Source organism: Aphelocoma coerulescens, chromosome 1 (assembly GCF_041296385.1).
Source record: "Aphelocoma coerulescens isolate FSJ_1873_10779 chromosome 1, UR_Acoe_1.0, whole genome shotgun sequence".
Taxonomy (NCBI): Eukaryota; Metazoa; Chordata; class Aves; order Passeriformes; family Corvidae; genus Aphelocoma; species Aphelocoma coerulescens.
The window spans coordinates 9,797,288-9,824,661 of record NC_091013.1 but is presented as its reverse complement, the minus strand read 5'-3'; the positions used below and the strand labels follow the sequence as shown (position 1 = coordinate 9,824,661).

Sequence of the window (27,374 nt, the reverse complement as noted above, 5' to 3'; positions counted from 1 at the left end):
CACACCATGCAAAATCCAAAACACAGACGTGAATTCTAAACACTTACCTGGGAATAAACCCTGATTAACATTCAGTCAATGCAGATTAAACACAGGGGGTAGGGAGATTGTTTTCAAAGGTAGTGGGAAATGAGAAGCATATTCTTATTTTCCCCAGGATCATCCCAGAGAAAACAGAAATTATTGACTAAACCATAAAAGTTAATTCTTTATCCCTGTGGATGACCCAAGTTCCCACACATAAGGAAAACTTCTGTCTCATTTCTTCAATTGAATTGTGATAAGCCTAAGACTAAACTAGGTAAAAGAACCCACTGCCAGGCATGACAAGCTACAACCATTAGCAACTAAATGTCTGCCCCACCAGCAAAAATACCCTTAGCTCTATTGTGCTTCCCAGCACACTGGAATACAGAAAAATCAGGCTTGCTCCCGGCTATTACTGCTGAGAAACTGGGAACTGTGAAATAGCAGCAGAGAGAGAAGCACCTCTCCCTTCCCTGGTTACAACACAGATGCAACGCCAACTCTTCTCCCAGCTCTATCCACCTCCCTTTCTTAGTCACTTATCATCCCAGCAGGAACAGACACTTTTGCCTAAGCATCTCTGAAGTTCTGAGACATCTCAAAGGGCAGTAAGCAGGAGTCCCCACACAAGGATCACAGAATCAGAAGCTATGAAAGTTACTGCTGTTATTATGTTCCTGCTGCACTGATTCCCCATCCAATGACAGTTTAGCTATGTAAGAGCACAAAGGTTGAAGGAAGAAGCTGGATAAGATCAGGAACACGTGCCTCAACCATCAGTGACCTCCAGCTCAGCTTCCACTCAGATAGAACAGGTACCAGTAGGGTTTGCTACTGTGTCTGGCTACAATAACGACAGGAGAGCATCAGCAGGCTGGCAACAGCACTGTGCCACAACATGCACAGTGTAGATGGTGGCAATGCAAGTAGAACAAATCCACATTCCCTCTACTTCCCTAATCTCAGCTCATCACCGGACATGACTGCCTCTAACACTCAGCCACCACAGGATCTTTACAGTGTTAAAAGAGAAATAGAACCGTTTGTGGAGCTTTTTTGTTCTTTTATCTTTGATTTGGCACCTGCTGTCACTGACCAGTGGTCAGTTCTTTAAGACATCTCAGATGTGTCATCCAGTTCCTCTCTGGTCCAAAAAGATATTTGAAAGTCTTTAGGTATGCTGAAAAACAATTCCACAAACAATGAAATAAATACTACCAAAATATAAATAATGACTCTAAAATTAAAGAAGAAGTCCAGAAATTATTCCTACTTGTATCACAGCTGGTTAAGTCATTACAGGGCAGCTGGCAGCTGAGATGTGTGCCAGCATCAATCTATCAATCTCCATTTTGCTATATTAATGTAATATATTCATATTAAATGACTTGGACTTGTGACTTGGATTTCCTGTGCCCAAGTTAAGGGTGACAGTTAGGAAATCAGCAGCCTAACACCTTTACTGATGTTATAAACTGCCTTCTGAAGACCTACATCATCTGCAGTTCTGTTTTGATCCCACTGAAACAGATCAGCTGAGAGATTTCAATGTGCTTTGGGTGATGATGTTGACAAGCAGGGCTTTGGCAAGAGAGGGCCAGCAGAGTCACCTCTTGTGTGTCCACGTGCCCAACAACACAATTCACAATTTGCTGTTCTCATGCCCAGGAAGGGAACACTGAGCACCCCAGAACACTCACTAGAACAACCACCACACCTGAGAGCTGTGGTACCCACGAGCATCCCAGTCTAAGACACACACAGGGGCAGCTGTTATTTGACTCAAGTAAGAGCACTGAGCCTCAAGCACATTGATTTGGAAATGCAGATCACATCAAGAGTCTTGAAATAAAATTCAATAAATAACAGGAGTCATTGCAAGATAAATCAAAATAAATTTGGAGAAGTAGCACAATGGTTTTGAGGATCTAAAATTCTTGTTGAGCCTTTCAGCTGTAGCTTTTGGAAGGGCTAGTAATGGCAACTGGAAGGGCAGTGGGAAAGCTGAAAAACAAGGCACAAAAAACAACATAACTAACACGTGATTCTTGATCTAAAGTACTTCCTAAAATTTCAGACAAGGTGTAGATCCTGGGCAATACTGTTTTAACAACAAAGGCAAGGCAAGCACCACACACCTATCTAATTCACATTGAGTAATGCAACTATGTAGTGCACATTAAGTACTGTAAAATGCTAACATAATGGGATTAGAGAGTACTTAATGGGAAGACACATCAATAATGTATCATTATAGATCTGGCGCTCCTTAGCATGGCTCCTTTTCAGACTGCTGATATCTTCTATCTGCTGCAAGGGTTTATATGAGAGGCGAGCTTTGAAAGTAGCAGAGGATGAGATCTTTGGTGCTTTAAAAAGAGTTCATGTTTCAGGTGCTGTTCCCTCTAAAATATGTTCCTTCTTTATAATATCTTGGAGCTGTAAATGACCAAGCACTGACCCAACAGGGCAAACATAGTTTTAAGGATGAAAACTTCCACTTCCAAACCAATTATCCTTTCATTTCTTTGCTGTGGTTTGGGTTCCCTGACTGAGAAATACATACAAGGCATGCTTTCTCTCTCTCTCTGCTGATCAAAGCTGTTTTCTTTTACATGAACCTACCAAAACCTAGCAACATAGATACTGCAAATCAGTTCCCACTCTGTGTAGGTGGGATCATACTCACAAACATCTAATTTCTAGGTGCCACAGGCAGACTATTTTGGATCAAACCACTGAAACAAAATGAAAAACATATAGTTACAGAACCAATCTGCCTTCACGAGTGGCACAGGACTTACTATTTCTGCCTCAGGCTCATTCAACATTAAGCAAAACTCAGTTGGCAGGCAGTCAGATGGCATGGCTGAGGCATTAATTTACTAATAGAAAGGAACTCACTGCACAGTGCTTTCTTGAGGTTGCTTCTGTGATAATTCCACCAGAAAAAAGGGCTATATTTGCATTACTTTTTAATGGTTCCTCTTCTTACATTTCCAATATTTCCTTTTAAATTTATCTAAAGCAAAGGTATTACTGTGTAGGAAAAAGGACCCATTGATGGATCCATGCTATATCTCTGGTTCCCTTAGAGACTTTGCATGGCCTTTGGCAAGTCAATTTACCTTCTCATCTATGAGGCAAGGCAGTAATAGTACAGTAGCTCCCAAAGGTGTTCTGCGTTGCCCTAACTTCTGAATAGAAAGTGCTTCATAAATACTAACATCAGCCAATGAAAATACATAAAATATTGGAATTTAATGATGCAAGTGCATCTTATTGAGGACCTGGAAGATGAGCTAGCTCAACTCCTGCAGAAAGCCAGGCGGAGTCACCAAGAAGCAGCCAGGGAGCCCACTTCCCAGCCAGTGGCTCTGCACAGGCCTCTGAGCCCCGAAGGGTGGGTGCAATGCCTCTCTCACCCCTGAGGCACAGGCAGTAAAGAGGTGGGTAGGCAACATCCAGGATGAACATGAATTCTCTAGAGTGCAAGGAGGGCATGACCACCTTCTATGAGACACAGGGGAGCTGGTGTTTTGCTGTTAACTGGACAACACTACCCTCTTGCTATGCTGGACTGAAGAATAGATGCATTAAGGAGATTAACACAAGGCTGGGGGGTATTTGTTGGCTGTTGGCTGTTCTCAGATGGATTTCATTAACTGACCATGGAGTAAAACCCAAAATTTAGTGCCTCAGCAGGATAACATGAATAAACAAAGCCGAGGAATTACTAGTTATTCAACAGAGATATAATGTTGTGATACTAAACCCCCACTGGAGGTGTGCCAGATAATGATGGATAATTGAGTAGAGCTTTTCATGCTTTCCTTCAGACTGACAGCTAAAGCAAAGGCTCACCATCTCCTTCTCAGTGCTAGTAACCACATGGCAAACAGAATTATATTCCATCTCTAAACTAGCTAAAAACATCATAGATATATGCTGTATGTTATAGTTAAATATTTTTCTGAAAGTAGATATTTAAATATTTATAAATATTCAGAATTCATAATCTTTTTATTTTTCTTTTTGATATTCTTTTTCTGATGACTACAGTCTAGTAAATGTGTTCAGTGCTAACAAGTAGATATTCAACACAGTTCTAAACAATCAAAGTGATTCTTTTACAAGAGGAAAAACATTCAAGATTTTAAAATAAACTGGGATACTTCTGGCCTCATGCAAAGCATACAGAAGAAGCTTCATTTTCTGTCATTCTGCAAGGACAGTGCATGCTTACCAACATCATCACACCCATCCTTGACGTGCCATATTGATAATGATCCTCGCTGTCAGTGCCATAGACTTGAGGGCACAGTCTTTATTTCACACAGCTCAAATTGATAAGCAGTTAGTTGTGAACAGTAAAACATTTCCCACAAAATTAAATTAAGCAAGATTATCTCAACAGGAGCAGCAATGCAATGATACACATGCACACAACAGGTCTCTGTTACTGTGCTTTGATCCAGCAGATCATTTTCAAGCTCTTAAATGCCTGGATTTGTTTGCAATTGTACTGCAATTAGGTAACTCCTAGAAGGCAATGAAATGTAAAGCTGAAGAACAAATACAGCAAAACAAAACTGACCACACCTGGAGCCCTACTAGTGCTGCTGAATTAGTTACAACTGCTTATTTAGCAACATCCAATTAGAATATTCACTATATTGTGAATAATCAGCTTAAATTAATTAAAATGAATCATACATTAGCTATTATTATATTTCAATTGCTCCAATAAACCCCAAACATTCAGCAGTATTATGAACATATTCAAAATTAAGCTTTCAGCTCTTCTGGATTAAAAAGCAGGAAAACACTGAGTTGTTTCCAGTACTAAAACAAATATCTGAATCACAGAAGTTAGAGGAAAAATCCATTTAAAAAAGCTCTTTTCTGTTATCCCAATTTTATTTGGCATTAATTCCATCTGTATTTTGCAAAAGGCAACACTCCAGGCAGTCATTAGAGGGCAGAGAAGGCAGCAGGGAAAGGGATCATAAATAGGTGTGAAATCAAAATTAAGGACCGATAAAAAACAAATCACAAGACTAAGAAAGGTAATGCTTTATTAGTGTAATTTGGACAAGGGGCAGTGTTGGGAGGAGAGTAAGCAAGGAGCTTACAACACCCATTGCAGTCTGGTTTGAGACAAATTTGGAGGAAACATCCAAAAATGAACGTATCCTCTAACAGAAGGCAGATTTCAGCAGCCCCTCCCCCACCATGTTCAGAAAGAAATTCCTCGGAGGAAAGTGAAAAAAAACTATTTCTTTAACAAGCAGGGTGCATGCAGGCACCAAAAAAAGAATGAAAAATGTTAAATAATAACATTATTTCTCACTCTGGAGAAGACCTGGGTCGATTCAGAGTTCTTTGTGGGTGTGGCTCTGCCCTCTCCAGGGCTGGGGGTCAGCATGGGCCCCTCTGTGCCACAGCATGGGGCCTCCCAGTTATGTTCTGGTGTTGCTGAACAGTTCCAGAAGGAGAGGAAAAAAAACACAGTCCCAGGGAAGAAAAAAAAAAAAAAAAACCAACAAAACTTTCTTGCCTCAGGTAGCAGGCTAGCTAAAAAGCAAACGAGTTTAACTCTCTCTCTCTCCTGAGAAAAGAGAGCCAACAGCTGGCTAAAAGACAAAAGGTGCTGCAGCTGTGAGAACACAGGGGAGTGTGTGTCCTTGAGCACAAACCACTCTGAAGAATTTGCCTGGCTTCTCTCCCCCCTCTCCTGGACCCAGCTTAAAGACACAGGATGCATGTCTGGGCACAGAGCAGGTGATAGGGGATACAGCACCATGAAGTCACCCCCACACAGCCTCATCTGTCACAGGGCTGCTGTGCTGCAAAACTGCCAGGGCTTGCTATTTGTTTCCTCATGACATTTTCCTTTATGTCAACAAGTAGGCCAGTTATACAGTTAGTGGATATAAAAGCATTAACTCCAGTAGAGAACTTTATTTCACCCTTCTTTCAGTCATTTTCTCAGTGGCTGAAATTAGACTCCAGAGGTGCAGTAATGAGCAATAGAGAGGGAGGGAGTACAAAACAGCTTTCACAGGAAGAATTCCATAGATAAGCCATTGCAAATTTCAGCTGGTTGTACACAGTATCACAGTTTACTGCTCCACATAAATTTTGCTCCTGATTATAACTGACTCAAAGGGAGTAACAGGCTAGAGTGATATAAAACACTTTCTGAAAGAAAAGCCAACTGCAACACACTTCATGGAATTTAGAGCAAAACACCAGCTTTTAAAGGGACAGATAGACTCCAGCTAGGATCACAGTCTAGAGGGAAACCCAATTTCATAGACTTTATAGACCAGAAACGGCTTTTGCAAACTCATTCAAAGAGAGGTTGTACAAAAGCTTAGGACAAAGGCAGTCTTTGGAGCTTTCACAGTTTAACAATTCCCTCTAGGAATATTTTAAACTCTCCTCTTGCAATCCAGCACTGCCCATGCAAAAACCAGAAGCAGAGAGGCAGAACCCTGTAATTGTGGGCAGTAGAGTCTCATGGATGCATGAGACCATATGCTTCAAACCAGAAATACATCACCTAGCAATGCAATTCAGGTGAAAAGCAGCCATGGGCATACCAAGAGAAAGGGCTGTCACTCAGGGCAAGCAGCAGTGTGGCAACAAGCTACCACATATAAAAGTGCACTATAGGTAGCATCAAAGAAAAGGGGGAGCAAGCAGGGGTTTGTGAGGAGAATTTACAGCACAGATGGTAAATCAAAAGTCCCCATTAGTCTCTTGTGAGTCAGAGGTTCAGGGAAAGGAGCATTTGAGAAAGCAGGTTTACAAAAAGGCACAGAGGACATGAACCTTGAAAAAGCAGCTGCTTACCAAAATTTATAGCCTAGAGAATTTCAATAAGTTGTAAATTACATTCCTCATGAGAGACTCAATTGTGCACATATGTATGCAAGATTGAGAGCCACAATGCAAATATACTCCTGTGTATGTACACTAACTTATATGTGCCCCAGTGAGTTTGAAGATTTAAAATACTCTTCTGCAAAGCTTATGAGGTCTACAATGCCATCAGTGCTCAGAAAGAACATGCAAGCTAGAAAATTACATATCTATTATTCAATCATTTTATAGAATAAATTTTCTCTTCCTTAGATAAGTACCTTCCAGTCCTCCTGCCATGTTATAAAATATATGCATCTGCTTTGAATAGATATTTAATGAAGGTATTCCTCATAAAAGAATCTGTTTATGTTTACATTGCATTAAATATTTAAACAGCTTGTTATGGAAAAGCACTTAAAAAAAAAAATCTTTCTAAAGATGAATAGATTTTTCCATATCTTTTCTTCTTAACCTCTTCCAGAAAGAGCTATTAAACTTGAAATGCTTGCACTGCTGTGCTTGAATACATATCTTGTCAGGGAATGCAGATAGGTTGATAATGTAGCTGAAAACCACAAAACTGTAAAGCAGACCAAAGACTGGGAAATTCTCCTTTCCTTATACTAACAATCTTTATGTCTACACCACCTCCAGAAAACAGGCTACAGCTGGCCTTCAATCAAAACCTGAACTGCACTAACAGGCTTGCAGGTAGGAAAGAGCTCCATTCTCATCACTGCAGAAGTCAGGCTACCTGGGACTAGCATACAACTAACTGGGGTTTAAATTAAACTACAAAATGACATTCATCTGAAGTTCCAAATAAAATAAACAAAATTTGACCTACTATATAAAAGAGCAATCCTGGGATTCTTACCAGCATGGAGCCCTACTACATTTCCAGTCAATCCTAATGGATGCAGAAGGAGAATTTCACCTGAATTATTTGGATCTGCCTTTAACAGCTTCCATGAGAAAAGAGACAAGTACACAGTAAGCTTGAGATCATCACCTCCAACACTGCAGAATTAAAGGGGGCTTTTTTCTGGGTTTAAAAAGGTAGTTTGACCAGGTTAACTACATCATTGTAGCACCGAACAGTAAAACTGACCAGTAACTGTTCAAGCAAGTCCCATGGTAAATTTGAAAATATTCACAAGCTCCAGTACATTCCCCAAGACATACTCTAAAGCTTTAAATACATAAGCCATCTGACAGTCCAAGAGTCTTAGATCTTATGCTTTAAAGGAATGGGCTCCAAAACCTTCACTCACAGCATGCTCATATTTTAGTATTTACTTCACAAATCTTGACAAGAGAATACAACAGCAAACATGAGCCTCAAAAAGCCTTATCTTCTAATCATATTACTTCCAAGATTCAATTAAGATAAATACAATGTTACTGAAGCAGCATTCATGAAGTATCAGCTGTTTATGATCTCAAAAAAGCCGGTTAGTCCCCAGGAGTTCAGCCACAAGTGACCTACACTGTTTATTTCTAAACTGAAGAAGCTCAGTAGCTCACTATTCTCCATAGAGTATTTTCACTCTGAAAAGCTTACATTTCCTTTTTGTGTATCCCTGGAAAATTGTTAACAGAGGTGTGTTAGCCTCTTCTGGTAAGAACTGTCTTAGGAAGCAAGGGAGATCCCATTTTCAATTCTATGCAATTATTCACATGATTTTCACTTCTCTCACTACTAGACAGGAGTTTATTAAACTCAAACTAGTTGTATCAATTAATCACATTGTCTTTTCAAGTAGCTGGCCATATTCTGGAACAGGAATTATAGGACTAAGAATTTGTTTTATACAAGGTTTCTGCATTATACGTAGATATATTTAGAAAATAGACAATGCATTTAGCAACAGAGAGGAGACTTCATACTTCAGAGTTATAGACACAAACACAGGAAAATGACAAAAATTCTAATCTACAACCTTTTCCATGCAATCTTCTCCACAAAGCATTACTTGAATGCTAAACTCTTCCAAGGCTACACTGAGTTCATAACACCTACCACTAATTGGTTATATAACTATTTAAGTAGGATTAGTATCCTAATCTGCTGTCAAACCTGACAGCAGGAGATGTGGTTCTGCAAATAAAATATTCATTTACAAAGACTTCTTTAAACCAAGGTGGTTTATTTTCTTCAAGTTTTCATACAATTAAATTACAGCTTCATACTCCTCTTTTGAATATTGATTGAGCCAGTTTAGCTGACATCCACTGCTGCAGTACCATCTGCACAACTCCCCCCTTCTTTTTCTGATGGGTCAGATTCAGGCTCCTTGAAGCTGGTGTATTCTGTGTATGTTACAGAGAAATACATGATGCTGCAATGCCCTATCTTGCAAATGTACTTTATGATTTTTCACTATGTTTTTCTAGCTTTTTTTTGGTCACTCAAGTGAAATCCACTTCCATTCTTGGAAAGCATTCACTTATTTTGCTCCCGTGAACTATAGATTTCACTTCAATTTTTCATGTGGCATTGTTAAATTTATTAGTATGTTGGCTGGTGAAGAAGTCCAGGACATTTCTGTAGCACTGGACAGGACACAGGCTTCTTCAACAAAGATTGCTCCTTTCACCCCAATCCCCATTCCCCCAAAAGGGGTTACCACTACTAACATTTGCTAGAGTATTAAAACTATGCCCCATTCTAACATGTCCCTTTACCTCTGAAACCATCATAAAAATTGTACAATAACCTAAAAATTTGGTACCTCTGCTGCCAATCCTAATCATTGAAGACAACTCCCTGAGTGCAGAACTTTATGGACAGAAGGCAAAGAAACAGACACTTGTTGACACTTATTTTTCAGCTCCTAGTGTATAATGAAGGTGAGATTCTTTGTTCTTAAAAAAATCCCAGGGATTCAGTATAGCCAAATTTTAATTGGCAGGGCTTCAAAGAGGGGGAAAAAAAGAGACCACAAAACCTCACCAGGATGATGACTTACCTTGCTGAAAGAACAGTCTATTTTCCATGATATTTTTTCTGTATTTCAGGACATCTTGTCTCCTCTACAATTTTCTATCCAGCTAGATAACATATTTTACTAGAAAATCCAACAGAACTGTTAATGCATCTCTGGTGACAGGTACTGGTGAAGGAAAGAGCCACCAAAACACACACACACATTGCCAAAACACTATTCCAAGTGCTGTATTTTCTGCGTCATAGAGAGGGAACACAGAGCACAGGACTCACCCAGTGTCCATGAGCAGACAAAAGCCAACCTGGGAAGCAAAGCACAGATACCCACATTACTCTGACTACTGGTACCATCACACTTTGTCAGGGACATGCCCAGTACAGAAGCTCACAGCCAGAGGGATGCAAGAGTGCAATGCTGAGAAAAAGGGGCAGCACCCCAACACAAATTTCTGCAAAAAAAGCTTTGGATCTTTTATGCTATGCCTTGGTCTCCACTGCAGCATAGTGCACATGAGGGTTATATGGCTGTATGTCAGATTTTCCCTTGTCTCAATTGCTGTACCAACTGGAATACAGAATCCAGATGGTGGGATGAATATTTAAGCAAACACACCTCTAAGGTACATTCCTGGTCTACAGCTTTCAACCCTGCATGTCTTTTTACACACATGCACACGTGTTTATTTGCAAATAAAGTATCATCAAACTCAGGAAGCAGTTATAATGCAGTTCTCCTACTCCAAGTGGATATACAACTTTTAACATAAATCAGTTCTTCCCTGGTTAAAAAAGTGGTTATGATTTTATGGCAAAATTGGAACAAGCTTCATCATGAACAGAGACATAACATTTTTCACATTCTGAACAGTAAACACAGTACTGACATGGAGCAACTTGCATCTTGCTTAAGCACTCCCTCCCACAACTCCACTGTTACTTGGTTTAAGTTTGGACAAAGGAGAAAAAAGACAAGCTGAACTGGTACTCTTGACATTGTGTTACAACTGCAAATTTTGTTTTGAACCACAATTTCATTACAGCTGTATCATATTTCTGACAAAAGCATTTATCAAGATAATTCAACAAAATTATGAAGCGGTATCTCAGAATTACATCTGTTAAGCAAAGATGCAAGGTCCAGTTGTTCTATCAGGGAATGATGTTCTATAAATCAAAATGTATTAATGTACCTTGGAAGACAGTAAGTCTGTCTGACTAACAGAATGTAAAGTCTGTTCTGTATTGGTTTATGTTGTTGTGGTTTGGGAGGATTTTAAAAATGATTTTAAAGTGTCTCTTAATTAGAATTCATAGTTTTGTGTTTTGAAGAGTAAAGAGGTCATATACTAATAATTAAGATACATTCTTATGAATGCATACTAAATAATGCAAGGTACTAATCTTATCCTAAAAGAAAATTAAGCTCTCTTAAGACCCTACTTCAATTATTGCTTTGAAACATATACCTGACTATATCAGCATTGTACTAAACCACAAATCACTGGGATCGTATTCTTTCAGGGGGAAAAAAAAAAAAAAAATCTTAGATATGCTGATCAGTGAAGTCAGTAAAAATATATTCATTTCACAGAAAACTGAAGTTTGGAACCTTACACCAACCATCCCAGGCAACACCATGTGTAGGATATATTATGTGATATGAAACAACTCAAAGTTAACTTGAGCATTACTTGAGCAGTGGTGTTATATCTTAGAAGTGAGTGATCCTATGGCATTGCCAGAAAACTTTCCTGAACTGAGATAGAAAATCAGCATTCAAGTAAGGCAAATACAGATATCAAATGCAAAACTCCTCACTATATAAAATTCAGCTGGTTCATTATAAAACATCAGACATGTTTTGTACGTAAAAGGATACATTTCACACACCTGCATTTTCTACTGATTTTAATAATTGACCCAGAAGTCTCTTGGTTTGTGCTTGAATAGAATATCTATGCTAAATTCAGCCATATTCTTCAAGGCATATATTTGTTCATTCTTAAGCTCTTATGAACAGCAATAAGTGGATAAACTTCCTACCAGGACAGGGAAAAAAACAGATCAAATCCCAGGCATAATTACACCAAGAAAACTCAGCTTCCATTCCCTTTTAGTGTATTCAGGCTTATGTACTTTGCTCATCACTTCATTAAATAAGCTGTATATGCACTGAAGGTAAACCAGTGCAATTCCTGGTTCACAGCAACCCTCCAAAGGGATCTCCTCATGCCAGTCACACTCATCTGTATGAAAAGCCTGCAAAATCAGGTTTAGCGGTTTAGCTCTAGTGCCGAGGATTTTTGGCTCTTTAAGTTCTGAAAACAAGAAATACATCAAGTTGCTCTTTACTTTGACAAGCATTTTGTAAACTGCTGCAAGCAGCATTCTAATTTAATTACAAGAAAATACTTAATAAGGAATCAGAAGTGAAATTAAAATTTTCATTTCTTTCCCAGCTAGAATATATGTATCGTAGATAAAGGAGAGACAGAAGAGAACTACCTATTCCTCCCCACACAGCCACTGTCAATCAACTTACATTTTAAGATACTATGCCTTCTTCTTCACAAGTTTTCTACCTGTCTAGGTGGGAGCACATAGAATACAACCATTCTAGTAGCATTAGAGTTACATCTTCAGAACTCTTTTTAAATTAGTGCAGCACTCCAACAGTAGCACCATCACACGTTCATGGTGTTATTTACAGGGAATACATTTGTCTATTTTGAGTCTTCGTATCTCCTTTGTTAACACTGCTCTGGCAAGGAACCACAGCCAGAACATTTGTAACAAGCCAGCCTCTCCCTTTTCCACAAAGATCCCACTTACCAGAAAACCCCACCACCCACTACTCTTAGTCACTTGACGACTACCACATCCCATACTCTCTTTTATGATACAGTATTGTTCACATGGTACTCCACTTCCAGAAGTGCCAACAGCTATCACCAGACTATTTTGGGATCACTGTCTAGCAATGAGGACTAACATGTCAGGTTAGCCCAGCCTACAGTTCAGGCTGCTGCTGGCTGCACATGTCTCAGTCTCTGATAAAGAGACAATCTGTGCTTAAGTTCTAACTTCACTTACAGGCATTAGCAACTTCAGCAAACTGCATCAAGTTCTCCATGATCCTCCATTGCTATCTGTGAAAGAGGTACTTATGAAACACTAAGCACAAGTTTTAAATATTTAAATGTTTAAACCTCGGCAGTTTCATTGATATTGCCTTATCTGTTTAGGATACTAGATTGTATAACATTTTGGAACAAGAAGCATTAAACTCATCTTTCATAACAAAGTTAGGATTTCACAGTGTTTATTCAGATTGATACTTCAAAAACTTCCCCTTTTATTATTTATGCAACAAATAATTTGCAAAACAATCTCAGGAAACAAACAGTTTAAAAATTGGAATTAATAGTCAAACTGCAGCAGCTACAAGAGATGAGAAGTGTTGCTAATATTAATTAACAAGAAATAATTGTTTTAAAGAGCCGAGCCACAAAAACACAGTACTTAAAGGTAAGCTCTGGATCTTTTAAAACTACTCTAGATTTGCAGATTTAAACTCCTCCTGGTGAGTGCTTATGTTTTGAATATGAATTAGTTGTCTGACTGCAGTAGTCATGTGTCTATGCACCATACCTTCTCTTCTTTGCCACGACAGAAGACTGAAATCCTGACATACCACATCACTAAGAACTTTCTAGCAGTATATTTTGCGTAAGTCTAAATGAGTCATTCAGGGGATTTTTTTTTTTTTTTAAGAGACAATTTCTAAGGATGGGAAAAAAACCTACTGTAGCTGATTTTTTCCCTAAAGTATCCTGAGGGAGTTTATATTAAGAGTTTAAAGAATGAAACGGACTTTGGTATTCCATTCCCAGTTGCTAATTTATTATGTGGAGGAAGTCACATGAGCCTTGAAAGAAATCTTGATGAAAAGGGATCTGTCTCAGCTGCATGGAGTTTAATTGACTTAGTCTTGCAGGAAGAATGCATTAGTATTATATATGCCTCTGTTTAAGTATCAGCCAAATGGCAATCATCATGATGAATTAATTTTCTACTCTGCCATGCAAATCACTCCATTTGTGGACTCACTTCTCTGTTTAGCAGGACACCTGGTAGAAATCCATAGACCACAGTTCTAGACAAGGTCATTGGAATAACTCAGCAGAAGGGGAGAAGACTGCCTAAGGACCATCACCCTTCTGGCTACATTCAAATATGGTTTAGGTTTTTTTCCCCCGAGGGGGACAAGGCAAATTTAGCAATTTTTACTGTAGGACATTATATCTGATTAGTACTCCGTATTTCTTTTATTTATCTCTAATGAATCAAATCCTCCCTTGACTGCTTTTGGAGTCTGGACCTGCAGGAACTTACCTCAACAGAAGCAACCTCAGGTTACCCCCAGGCTGCATAGCTCTGACCAAGCCAGCACGCAGATGCTGAAAAGGTAGCAAGTTTTGGTGCACTGTCACCAGGCCTCAATCTGTAGCTCTTTCCTGCACTACTGATGATTTTATAGCTATGAAAAAAACAACTCAGAACCCAGCAATCATCCCAGAGGACAGGGCATCTTACAACACTACTGTCATTACTGCTGTTGCCAGCACCACAAAGAGGAAGGAAAAAATATGACTGAATTAACATAAATTTAGTGAGTCCAATATGGATTAGGAAGCAGACCAGAAAGCTTCTTCTACACAGTAGAAGTTTCCTTTGCTCATCTGTTGGGTGCAGGAACCCATGGGGAAAGAACACCAAACAAGCAACAAGTCCTCTGCAGTTTCACACATTTTCCACAGCACACTGACATTTCCATCAAATTAGAGATCAGTGACACTTTTCCAGAGTTTCAAGATAATGAAATTATAATTGTTTAAATCCACAACAACCAGAAATCGTTCTGAGGAGGCAGCTAGCATTCAGCTGAAAAATATTTTGCAAGTGCACATTGCCAATCCTTAGTTATTTCCCTCTAGTGTTCAGCAAAACATTACACTTGAGATTAAAGGGGAGAGATCACACAAAGCCTAATTGAATTAGCTTAATTATTGTGAGGGGGAAAAAAACCACAGAAACAAAAGTGCTGTAGAGAAGATTTTGTTTTCCCAGCTGCCAGTTTTTTTCAGGAACACATATGATAACTGTGATGCTAGATAGCCTAAAGAGAGGATGCCCCTACAATTGGAAGGCACACTTGGGACTAAAGAAATAGGTTTAGGTCACAGGTGTAAAAGACACATACTTCACACTTTAAAAGCCTTCTGCAAGGCTGAAGCCAGCTCCTGAAGATGGTTCATGGCAGATGTGGACCATCAAGAACAGAAATACTATTGAATATAAATTCATTACACAATATTTATTATGCTAGTCTACTTCCACTGACAAAGGGGAAATGTCATATAAATCTATTTGTATACAGTCTGATAAATTTCAAACACCAAAATAGCAAGTTTTCCTTGACAGTAGAGAAAATGAGAACAGGTGACTCCATCATCAAGCAAAAAGTTAACACCATAAAATCATGAAACCATAGTTAAATAATGGTTTTGCTTCAATGATTACTTGTTAATACATCATCTGAAGATACAAGTCAGATAACATTCCCTAAAATAAAACAATACCAGACAATCTTTGCAGGAAGCTTATTTGGGACCATTGTGACTTAGTGAAAACTTCTGGATGAACTTTCTTTACAGGTCCTCCTCCCCTACATGATTATCTTAAACTTGGATAGAACACTGTGTTTGGGCAGAGACTGGTATATATTGCACTTTTTTATTTTTCTCCTTGTACAACAAGGTGGAAATGAAAATTGGTAAGCAGGGCAAACACCCTAAATAATTTGATAAGTCCACTTCCTCTTTGATAAGGACCTCATACACTGGGTGACCAAAAGGTAAAAGCAGCTTTTGCAAGCTCCAAACAACATATAAACTTGCTTTAGTTCATGTATATATCTCTTTACAATTTGACCATTATTCTAAACCATAAATTAGTTAAACAGTGTATCATCTCTCTAATAAACAGGTTGATATTTCAAAATTATGATCCAATCTATGGCTTCAATAGCCAAGCCAAAGTGCACTTTAAGAGCAGTCCAGCAACCACTTCCAAGACTCTTTGTAGATAATACTATTTATGGCATCTGATTGCATCCTGCAGCATAATTCAATCACATTGTGTTCTTGATACCAATCACACAGGATAAGGACAGCAAAAAACTAACCTTGACATTCAGTATAATATTTACCAGGTTACACAAAACAGCACATTGCTCAGAGTTTCAGATATAAGAGGTGGGACTTTATTCAAAGTAACTGCAGAGATTCAGCAGTGGATGCGGCACCACAGAGACACTGGTAACATGATAGGAGATTTTAGCCTTTTCCAGGAAGACATTTGTACTTCAAAATTACCTAATGCCAGGGTGGGTTTTTCCCCCTCACTGCTGAAAACCACAAACAAGTCACCACTTCATTCAAGTCAGTGAATTCTTCTTAACTTGAAAAGAGAGAAAGAAAAAGTGCTGAATTAAATTCTGCCAATTTGAGATTCCTATTGCAGGAGATCCCTTTGATAAAAATAAACCCATTACCTTTAATGTCCAATGGGTATACAGCTAATGACGAGATGTGAGCACTTATCCACAGGACGGGATCAGCTGCAGTACACAACCAAAATACTCACACTCAACCAGCTAAAATGGTAATTGTTTACAGATGCTGCAGTTCTAAAGCTAGTTTAAGACACACATAGTATTCCTTTAGATCTACATTTGAAATATCAGAAGTTCTTAGCATACAAAAATACTGTTGTCAAGGCAACAGTATACAGAAGGCAGGCAATTAAAAAAAGATATTTAAAGAGCTAGCTATTAAATTTAGTAACTTAAATATACTACTGCTTGGATGACCTTTTACCATTGAAATGAAAAAGAAATGCTTACTTTTGATCAAAGACTACTACTTAACAGGATTTAAGTTTCGAGACATTTTGGTAACACCTTTAGGAATGATTTTCATCCCCTCCAGTTCTGCTCAGACTGAAATGACTAAGTAACAGAAGCTGCAAGTGATCAGCACTTCTGAACATACCAGATCCCATGCCTTTTAAATCCTTAAATAGATGGGGGAAAAAAATCCACCTAACTCCCTAAAAGTCAAATTTTTGTCCTATGGAGTAAGGCATCTGCTACACCACAATGAACAGATCATACAGTGGATGGTTAGGTCCTCATTCTGATAAAAAGAAATGCTGCCTGTCAAGCATAATAGAAATAATGGAAATACCTCAAAATAAAAGAAAACCAAAACAAGATGAAAACTTAATTTCAGCAAGAGAACATATGTAATCTAATTTTCTCTGGAAAAAATGCAAAAGATTAATTTGAGTACAATAGTTTAAAGCACACAATGAAGCCCTGAACTCAAGAAAAATTTTATTTCAGTGATTAAATTATTTTACTCATCTAAACCACATATTTAAAAATCACCTTCTACATAGACAACTTTGCATGCTGTAATTGTAAACATTACAAAAAATTTCTAGTTCGTTCTACTTACTAGGTCCAGCTAATCTATGTCCTGAAGTAGGATGAAGTACAGGAAGATATTACTACCACATCACTAGCAGCTTTTGTCCTACGGTTGCTTTGCAAGCTACAAGTGTCCCACAAAACCATGGATGAACTGGAAAGGCCAGGAATTAGTCTGAACAGTTTATATCCACGTTTTAATTCTATTTCATCAGCAGAGCCTTTTTTTTCCCTTTTAAGCAATATGAAAGTATATCCTTCCAAACCCAAATTCTGTATGCAAAAATATTTATGTATAAATAAGGTATAATTTATTTGTATAATGTATTTTATGTATAAATGTATTTTGACACATGCATTAGCCTTATAACCATGACCCTGTACTTTCCCCTTATCCAGTAGCTCCACTCAGCCTAAAGCCTTTTTGGACAAGATCCACAATTCCTCCCACATGCTGCACTTGCAGGAATAGAGACACCACGTACGAGCCTCCCCTCACTGCGAGCTCCAGTTGTGATTCATCAGAGCCAAGTCTCCACTCCAGCAGCCGTGAAGGCATTCCTTTTATTTCTGAAGGGGATCCAACGCTTCGCAGCTGGGGTAGCAGTGCCACACCAGCGTGCCCCTAGAGCTGGGATACATTCAGCAGAGCTATCACTTCCCTGCTTGCCCAGCAGTGCTCCGGGAATGCCGTGTCACCCCAGCCAGCAGCACGTGCCCTTGGGCACAGGGAACGCTCTGTGCCAGCCCCCGGGCATGCGAGCATCCCCTGGCATGTGAGCACCGCAGTGCTCAGCACAGCCGTGCTGGCAGACGAGGTTCCTCTCATCAGCAATCACCTCAGATTCACGGTACACACTTTGTTATTGCAGATACAGTTGTCAATACGTTTGTTTTCTCAGACACAGTGTCAGCATCCCCCTGCCATCATAGTGTGGAGGGCGACTTCGGCCAAACAGGCAGAGCATGTCCTGTGCTCTTCCCTGTGCGCTGAGGAACCCAGGGAACTCTCTCAGGTCTCTAAATGCTTGAGAAAGAAGGGGAGAACCACCCACTCAAATCATCCAGTTTGGAATACGCACTAACAGTTCTGGTCACTTGCAGTTTACACATCAGTGATGCTTGGGAAGGAAAGAGGGAGCAAAGAAGAGAAAAAAAAAAGGAGAACTATCGCTATAAGTCTATTTAACTGCTTTTTTCACTGCGACACATTGTAGCTTTACCTTTTAATGGCATTAAAGTACAAAAAGAAAGCAAGCATATATTCTGGAAACTCAGTTAGCACTGCTTAGTGCCCATTCCTAACAACTGCTTTGTTCTGCTGTATATAATGAACAAAATAGTAGTCTTCTAGTCAGAGCTTCAAGACATGCAACTTAACAGAAGGCAGTGTGGGTAGGATCAAGTCCTTCCTCTCAAACCCTAAGCCACGCCAAATCATTTTTCTAAGCAAAGTCATCAAGTTAAAACAGCAGCTTGCTCCAGATCTGCATAATTTTGTGCTATAAGTTAAGAACAAATGAGGTCTTAAGCACTTCTCTGAAGGCTGCATATGAACTGAAGAAATTAGAGGGCTTTGTGCTGCTAATCATGACTACAGTTACTAAGTTCTGAAACAGTAATAAAATCTAAATCTTCATTAAATTTATGAGAAAGTACTTATGGCATGCAGATTTCTTTTTATTGCATAAAACCACTCACTTTCTGCTTTGAGTTGCATTTACTTTTTTTTTTTACGTGTTCTTTCAACAAAGCAAGCATGCAAATGCATTTGAGACTTGATGGTGCTATATAACTCTACAGCCAGGAAAGACATTCTGAGAAACGGAAACCACATGTTCTTCAGAGAAATTAAATAACAAAGATAGGTTTTATTAAGCTCTGCAACATCCATTTCCCAAAGCATGGTCTCCGTGTGTCCAACAAGCATGACATCAAGTACAGTACATTAGAGATCCACACTTACTAGACTGGCATGCTCATTAATGGTTTGGAAAGTGACTGTAGTTTGTAACATTTACATTTGCAGTTGTTTTACACTGTCTCTTTGCTAATACTATTGCAACAGGTCTCTGGAGCAAGCTTAGCTCAAGACCTGGATGATTCTGGTTTAACTCCAGTATTTTAAGAATTACCAGTGCCCCTGCACAGGGGAAAAGGAGAAAGCTCAGTCTCATACCAGGAAGAAAGAGAGTGGTCCTTCAGGTCTGAGGAAGGCCCAGTTTGGATAGCAAGCATTAAACTGAAGAGCCAGGCAGATACAAATGAATACCATTGCGGCCAGAAGGGACCGTAAGATAAATGACTGGATTGATGTTTTACAACAGGCTCTTACATACTGAATCCAGTAACTTGCATTTGAATGAAGCTAACCTTACAAAAAAAGTACTAAATGCTGGACCAAACACCTCTAGATATGGAGGATCTATCCTCAGAGGTTAACTGTCTTCTCTGTGCAAGGTATCACATGTTTTAAATAAATTTGTTAGCTTTGACTTCTCCTTTCTTATTGCTCCCTCCCCTAGTAGGCATTCAGCATTCAGGATTTTCTGGCCATGAAAGTCAAAGTAATAAAGTTACTTCTGCAGCATCTCATAAAAGGCTTAAAACAAATTATTGGCTAAGGTCCATAGACATTCACCTTGAATTTCAGGTTTTGTGGATATTTTCCAACATATTTCTCATACTAGAATCAGCCATGCCATATACAAGAGTCAAAAATAAACTTTCCTACACCCATTTCCCTATGTCATCACATGACAAGGACATGATGAACAGAGCCCCTGCAGTGGCCACTAAATCCTTCCCTCTCTCTGGCAGCGCAGCTTACATTCCTCACTCCTAAGCTCTGCATAAGTGGGAATCTTCTTCAAAGCTCAGGCAACTCAAGCCATTCTGTACGAGTGAAAAATGATGAATTAGTGTCTTGAAATTATCCCCAGAGAGATGCAACAAGGAAAACCCAATTTTGTTACAATTCCCTGACGGTAACTTATGCAGTACAACTGTTTTGTGTGTTTTAAACAATTTAGTAGGTATTTTACTCCCAGTGCTATTTTTTGTCTGTTGCAATATACTGCAAGAAATCACTTGATCAATAAAATTTGTACAGAAAAATATTTGACAGAGCCTTCTTTCCTGTAAATTGTGCTAACAAACTTTAAAATTTTGGCCTTACACAAAGTGAATCCTCATAACTTTCTTCAATTATTTTACTTAGAACTGGCAGCAGGATGCCCAAATTAATGCTATCTGCATCAGCCCTTCATCTCAATCAAATATTGATCCTCTGAGCTTTTGAATATGACCTTAAATCTTCAAGCATGGAATATTTTTATATGGCAAATACAGCAACATATTCTACCCTATCTTTTCTCTGGTTGCATGGGAAGACAAGACCTGCACCTGCCAAAGGTCAAACTTCCTATCCAGGAGCTGTCAAAAAGCAGCAGACCCCTGAAACATGAAATTAGTATAAACACAGTGAAAAACAAGTGGAATGCAATCTTTTAAAGCTCCTCCAGTACCTGATGCCCTAAATCTCCATGAGCTTGCTACACTATCTTCATTTTCAGTCATCAAGATCTTCCTTACTGGGTTCCAGATCTTTTCTGCAGTTCTAGAAAGTGCCTCCTAAGAACAATTCAGTCTCCTCACCATCACTACAGAGTTAAGGTGTGTTTATGTTGTGCCAGCATTTCACTCTTGAGAAGCTCTAAGACTTTCAACCCAATTATTTTCAAGAATGCATGTCCAAACAAATGGAGAGTCCTAACTACAGAAATGCCTTACCTAGGTCATAGGTTACAGAAAAACCCCAAGCCCAAAAGAACCCACCAGGAGGCTTGTAAACACCATCTCACCAAGTTGTTCTCAGTTTGCTTGCGCCAACAGTTGTGTTAATTTCTTGTTCATTACTGCTCCCCAAATCCATAGTCAGATTTTAATCAATGCATTTCAAAGTTGGATAATAACAACAACAGATAAGCAGAGTAAGAGATAACTGCAGGGTGTACCACCAAAAAAAAAAAAAGTATACCTGTGATGAATATTACCATGGAAATTGAATTTCCTTATCTCTCCAGGCTTATAAACATCTGGGGCAATTCTATGATTCTTAAACTGATTGTTTCTTATTCATCATAGACAATACACCAGGGAATTGTGCCCAATTAAGAAGCAAAAATGTTTGCTCTATGTCTACTGCTAATATGTAAATCCTAATACTACTTTATAGCAGGAAACTTGAAAAACATTTTAGAGCCATTTGAGATCTTACACTTATCATAATACAAATAACATATTGTCACTGAAGTCGATCTGGAAACAGACTTTCCAAGTGAAACAGGGAGTACAAAGGATAATTAGGAAATGCATAGGTAACATTTCCTGTCTAGATTTTCAGAGAGCGTCTGTTCTCAATTATGAATTTTTAAAGTGGGAAATCAAACTGAACATTGAGAGTAATTACTAGCTATAGGAAAAAAAATGTGGGAAGAAAGCACTCAGTTCAGAGTTGTAAGCATCTAGCAGTAAAGTTACTGCCTTCAACGTCACTTATGGAAATTACATGAACCTGAAGGTATTTTCTTTCAATCTTCAAGTTCTCTTCTCTCATCTCCAATCAGCAACTGCGCAAATACTTCATTATACACAACAGAACAAGTCTTTAAGTGAAAGGGGCTTTTCTCTGTGTTGCACTCAGTCTGCATTTTACATCCCCTAAACGGTAAGTGAGCTAAGTATGGAACAGGAAACATGTGCTGCTATAAGAGGTAACACAACCAGCAGAACCAGGAATGACATAGACACTTTTTTTTTTCACAGTCTCATAGTGCAGAAACCGGTTAAAAGACATGACACAGAAGCCAAAAGGTCTTTGGGAAAGAAAAAAAAAAATTAAACAGCCACCTTACTCTTCACCAATTCCTACTCCCCATGGGCAATACCCATCCTTTTAAACACCAAATTGAAGAAGAAGCAATTATTATGAGAAGAAGGAATAGGTTGGTAACATTCGAGAGATCTTCAGGAACAGCATCACTGAGACTTCAGCGGGAAAGCACCAAATACTGCTGCAAGAGTGTCTTTACCAGGGTAAAACCAACATTCACACAATTTATCACAGAAAACGTAAGTTCTACTTACTAGCACCCAAACACTTAAAGATTAAGATTTCCATACCAGCCCTAATTATTCCATAATGCATGACAAGTGTTTTGTTGGTGTTTTTCACAAGTACAAGAGAGATCATTTTTTAAAAGTCATTTACTGTCTAAGGACATCACTATTTTAAGGCTTGTTTAGTGAGCAAGCACATAGAACCTCGAGAAGAGTTAATTTAAATTGCAGCTCCACATGCACTTGCACTGCAAATGAGTAAATGCTGAATGGTCTATAAATATCTTTACTACCACGGATTTGGTTTCTTTCCAGGACTAAAAAAAAAAAAAAAAAAAAAAAAAAGGAGAGCTCAGGCACCTGAAACTTTTTATCCTCTGGGGGAGCCTTACAGCTGTTCCCATTTACAGCTTTAACGACCTGCCCGCCAACACAAGCGGCACAAGCACAGCCCAAAGTAGGGGACACCCCGGGGGAACCCGCACGTCAACAGGCGACACTCATTTGTTGGGACACGGACACGAGCGTCGCGCCCGTCACGCCGAGATGCGCGATTCGCCCAGCGAGCCGGTGGGAGAACCCCTTCTATGCCGCAGAACGAACGGAAAAGTTGGGCTACTAAAAAAAAAAAAAAAAAAAAAATTCGCAAAGCACTGATAGATAAAACTCCCGAGCGCTGGATCGCGCTGCCCGCGCTGCGGCTGCGCTCGGCTGCGGAGGGACCCCCGCCCGCCCGGGCGGAGGGAGCGCGGAGCGGTGCCTACCCGAGCGGCTGCGGATGACATCGCGGAACTCATCGGCGGCCGCTTCGCCCCCGGCAGCGGGCCCGAGGCGTCCCGGCTCGGCCATGCCCGAGGAGCTGCGGAAGGAGGCGGGGGAGCGAGGGCGGACGGACCCGGGCCGGGCCAGGTGTGGAGTGACGCCGCCCGCCCTGAAATAGCGCCGGGGCGGCGGCTCCGGCCCCCCGCCCCCGCGGCCGACGCAGAGGCGCAGCTAGCGGGCGATGGCCCTCCCGGGACGGGAGCGGCCCCGGCGCACCGCCTGCGGCAGCGGGGGGGCGGCCGGGACGGAGCCACCCTGTCCCTGGCAGCGGCGGGGTGCCAACTTTTCTGGGGGGTATCCACTCAGCCGCACGTCGCTGCGGCCCCGAGCAGCCCTCGCTGCCTCGGCAGAGGGGTCAGGGCACCCGGTGTGCCCGGGCTGTGCCGCCGGAGCTGCCCGTGCTCCGCAGCCCCGCTGAGCCCGGAGAGCGCCCGCGCCTGCCCCGCGGGGTGCCAGCCCTGTCGCAGGGATCAAAGGACAAACGCGCTAGAGTTTGTCTTCTGCCTCCTCCTTTGTAGTTCATCCTCGGAGGAGCGAAGGTCCTGAATACCTCGTCCAGTGGCACTGCTCCAAAGCCACCCGAGGGGCAGCCTATTGGCACCTGCAGGCTGTCAAATCCCTCATCCCTTTTCAGGAAAACAGGACACGGGAAAACATTTCCTCTTGTGTTTAATACAGGAAAGGTGCATCTTTGTCCCGTCTCACTGCAGTCAAGGGACAAAACGCTTCCTGCTGGCATTGCTTCCTTGCAACCTTCCATTAAGTGTCAATTTGGATGGCTGCCTCCAGCCCACCATTATTTCTTTCCCCTCAATTTTCTCTCCGCACCAACTTTCAGAACTTGCCTTTTATGCTGTTTCCCTCGTCTCTTCAGGCCCCCAAGCAGATTGCATCACCTCACCATGGGGAAAGTAACCAGGCACAGGAAATAAATGTTCTTGGATGTGTTTAAACACCAGCTCTCCTTACAAGAGAAACCCAAGCTCTTGAAAAACAGACAAGCAGATAATGACCTGTTTTTGCCAGTTTATAGGACAACAATGTAGTGTACTTAATACAAATGTAGCCTAGCTGCTTCTCAGCTTTAACACCAATTCACAGATAATTCATAAACAGATATAGAGGGACAGGAAATTAAGGATAAGCTGTAGAAAGGTTGTATGCCTTCACTTGTACTTGCACAGATAAAGGACTTGCATCCCTTCGTGTATTCCAGAGTATATCACAAGAAATGTACTCTTTTGAAGATAACAGAGTTAAACGGAATAAAACTAGGTAAGAAAACCAGGTCAGAGACAATGAACAATTAGAGGAAAACTATTTACAGGCAGCAAGGCATGTGGTGGTAGATTCTGAGGAAAGGGGTTTATCCTCATGTGGAGCAGCGGGACACACAGTCCACACAGGGGGTATCTCATGGCTGGGTTCTGCCCTCCTGTTGTTCATAAAGAGTCTTAAGAGATTAAGTAGACGTGGAGTTTTTTCATAATCTGATAATTCAAAAAGTATTTTTAAGGTTTGTTAGTGATGATCAGCGTTTATTACTTCAACAAAGTGAGTGGGAAAAGAATGAAGTATTTCCAGCCTTAAATAATAAAAAAGCATTACTCAGAAAACACATGAAATTGTCCTTGGATTATTCAGGGGAGAGATATCGTATTTCTTTGTCCATATTCCCATTTTCAGTTTCCTGTGGTTGCCCCTGGTGTATGCCAAGTCTCGCAAACTTCCAGTGATGCAATTTTGGCTCCCACCACAGGGGTTCTTGCTAGAAAACCTGTCTGAGATCAAATTGCAGGCTGGGTTATACCAGCTAGTGAGGAGAGCCTGTAGTTTCTCCTCCAATATTACTATTCTGTTTAGTACCCTGTTACCACCCACTGCCAAGTTTTTCCCGAGCTATCAGCTGGATTCTCCCAGTCCCACAGCAATCCAGACATTCGGTAATTTGTGTCTGTCTCCCTCTGTCTTGGTTTGTCGGCCTCTGCCTCTCCTTTTTAAGCTGACTTGTTTTTTGCATTCTGGTGCTTTGGGAAGGTGGCAGTTCCTGCACGCCTTCTCCTCCCCCATAACATGCACAGCACTGCAGAATTTCAAATGGGATTCATGCACTTCTCAACAGCTGATCCAGAGCCTCCCATACAGAGCCTCCTCTGTTCTGTCTTGTGACCCATGTGAGGAGACAGTGTAGCTGCTTCCCTCTTCTTATTCGAGCTCCTCTTCTGTCTGTTCCTGAGGCCAAAATGGAGGGAAGATAATTTACCTCTTTTGTCCAAGTTATGATCACTGCTCTTCCGTAACAGCAACGTAGAAGGAAGGCAATGAGGACAGAGACAAAAATTTCATGACTGACACTTGTCACTCCAGACTGCCTCTATCAGTAGCCAAAATGTCATTACTGTGTTTTGACAAGAGAAAGAACGCTATCTTAACTAAATGCTCAATCTGTTCTACTTTGTTTTAGAGACCCAGCAAGACTGTATGCTGAACATCAGTGCTAGAAGTCTTAACAGATTTGATTGACTTTATGAGCAGGCATAGTTCCTTAGTGTTCAGGACCTCACGTTTTGGGGCTAAGTAAAAAATCTTCATCCCAGTTCTGCAAACACTACCTGTTACACACATATATATATATATATATATCTACACACGTGTGTGTGTTTGCAGTTTGGTTTAGTTCAGAGAGTCTCCAGCAAGAATTCCCTGCTTTCCCTGCATTACAATTACTATCATTCTGCTTTTGGGTCTTGCTTCCCGACAAACAGGAATCTTGTTTGAGACAGATCTGGTCTCCAGGAAGCTACTCTAATCACAAAACTTACTGAGGTATTTAAACTCCTGAAGTCCAAATCAAGGTAAGACTCTAGAGCAACATATATTACATTCTTTCTGTAGAATTATTCCATCATGTTAATCAGGGGAAAAAAAGTTTTATATACCTCTTTCCCAGAACAATTATTCTATCCATGAAGAGGGTTTTCTACCAAGGCCCCTAAATGTCACAGTAAATAACTTCATCACCCAACGACCAAATAGTGAAGAGATTGATTTGCAATACTCTCTAATCACACAGAATCATAGAATCTCTGCATCTAAAATTCTCCCTGATGTCAGCAACAATACATGTGTGTTTTAAGCTCAGATGCAGAGTAGAACTCTTAGAAGATCACACTGGTGCCTGTAGCACTGCAAAACCTGCATTCAACACACTCTGGGGAATTTTGATGTCACTTCTTTAAACCTCAGTGGAAACTACCATTCCCGAAACTTAGTAACACATTGTGTGCTTAAAAGAAGGAAAAAAAAAACACAAAACAAGCAACTAGAGGAATTAGCTGTTTTTGATAGTGAATGTTTGACAAGTAACTTTTAAAGTCATTCTCTGGGATGCATATTTGTATGTGCATATGTGTGTATATATGTTCAGGTAGAATGTACATTGTTACCTAAGGATGAAGAGAGTGTGGTCAGGATCAATGATGCTAAACAAGAACTGGCAACTCTTGTTGGTCAATTTTTGTCCCAGAAAGCAAGTTTCACTCAGTTTATAGTCACCCATGGAAATCTTATACTGTGTTTTTAATGTATGCTGCTGGAATTACTTGGTTAGTTTTTTGTCAAAAGCTGAGGTTGGTTAATTAAAATACTAGGGAGGCCTTCAGTTAGAAATTACATTTTAATATGAACAATATATTTTAATGGGATAAGTGACAATTATTAAAAGACCATTTCAGCAAATTATTGACTTAATAATAGACTCTCAAACACGATCAGAGTCTGAGGTTGGAAGTTCTGGGTGATAGATTATCTATCCTTAAAGGCATCCGTATGCTTTGATTCCACTTAAATATACTGATCTTTTTTTAGAGGCATGTTTAAAGGCATACTTGTTGCTAGTCATGTTGAGGCAGCTGCTTACCATCAACTACAAGCTGAAACAAGCGTCTGCTTGTTCAAAATTAGACTTTATCCACAATTTTCATTAATTTAAACAACCTAATAAATATTAAAATAGGAACAAAAGAT

General features: G+C 40.1%; 1 protein-coding gene across 6 annotated transcripts in view; it reads right to left on the bottom strand.

Moving 5' to 3' along the window:
* Positions 1 to 23,663, bottom strand: part of DMD (dystrophin) — a 1,181,986-nt gene extending 1,158,323 nt beyond the window's left edge. For 4 of the 6 annotated variants that reach the window (XM_069031841.1, XM_069031916.1, XM_069032402.1 and 1 more), the window contains exon 1: positions 23,291 to 23,662. In XM_069031841.1, coding sequence (XP_068887942.1) covers positions 23,291 to 23,375 — 85 coding nt within the window. In that variant the 5' untranslated portion in view covers positions 23,376 to 23,662. Of the gene's footprint in view, positions 1 to 23,290 lie in introns of all 6 variants that reach the window. The other 2 variants (XM_069032076.1, XM_069032238.1) reach the window with 1 other exon arrangement.
* Between the last annotated feature and the right edge of the window lie 3,711 nt (positions 23,664 to 27,374).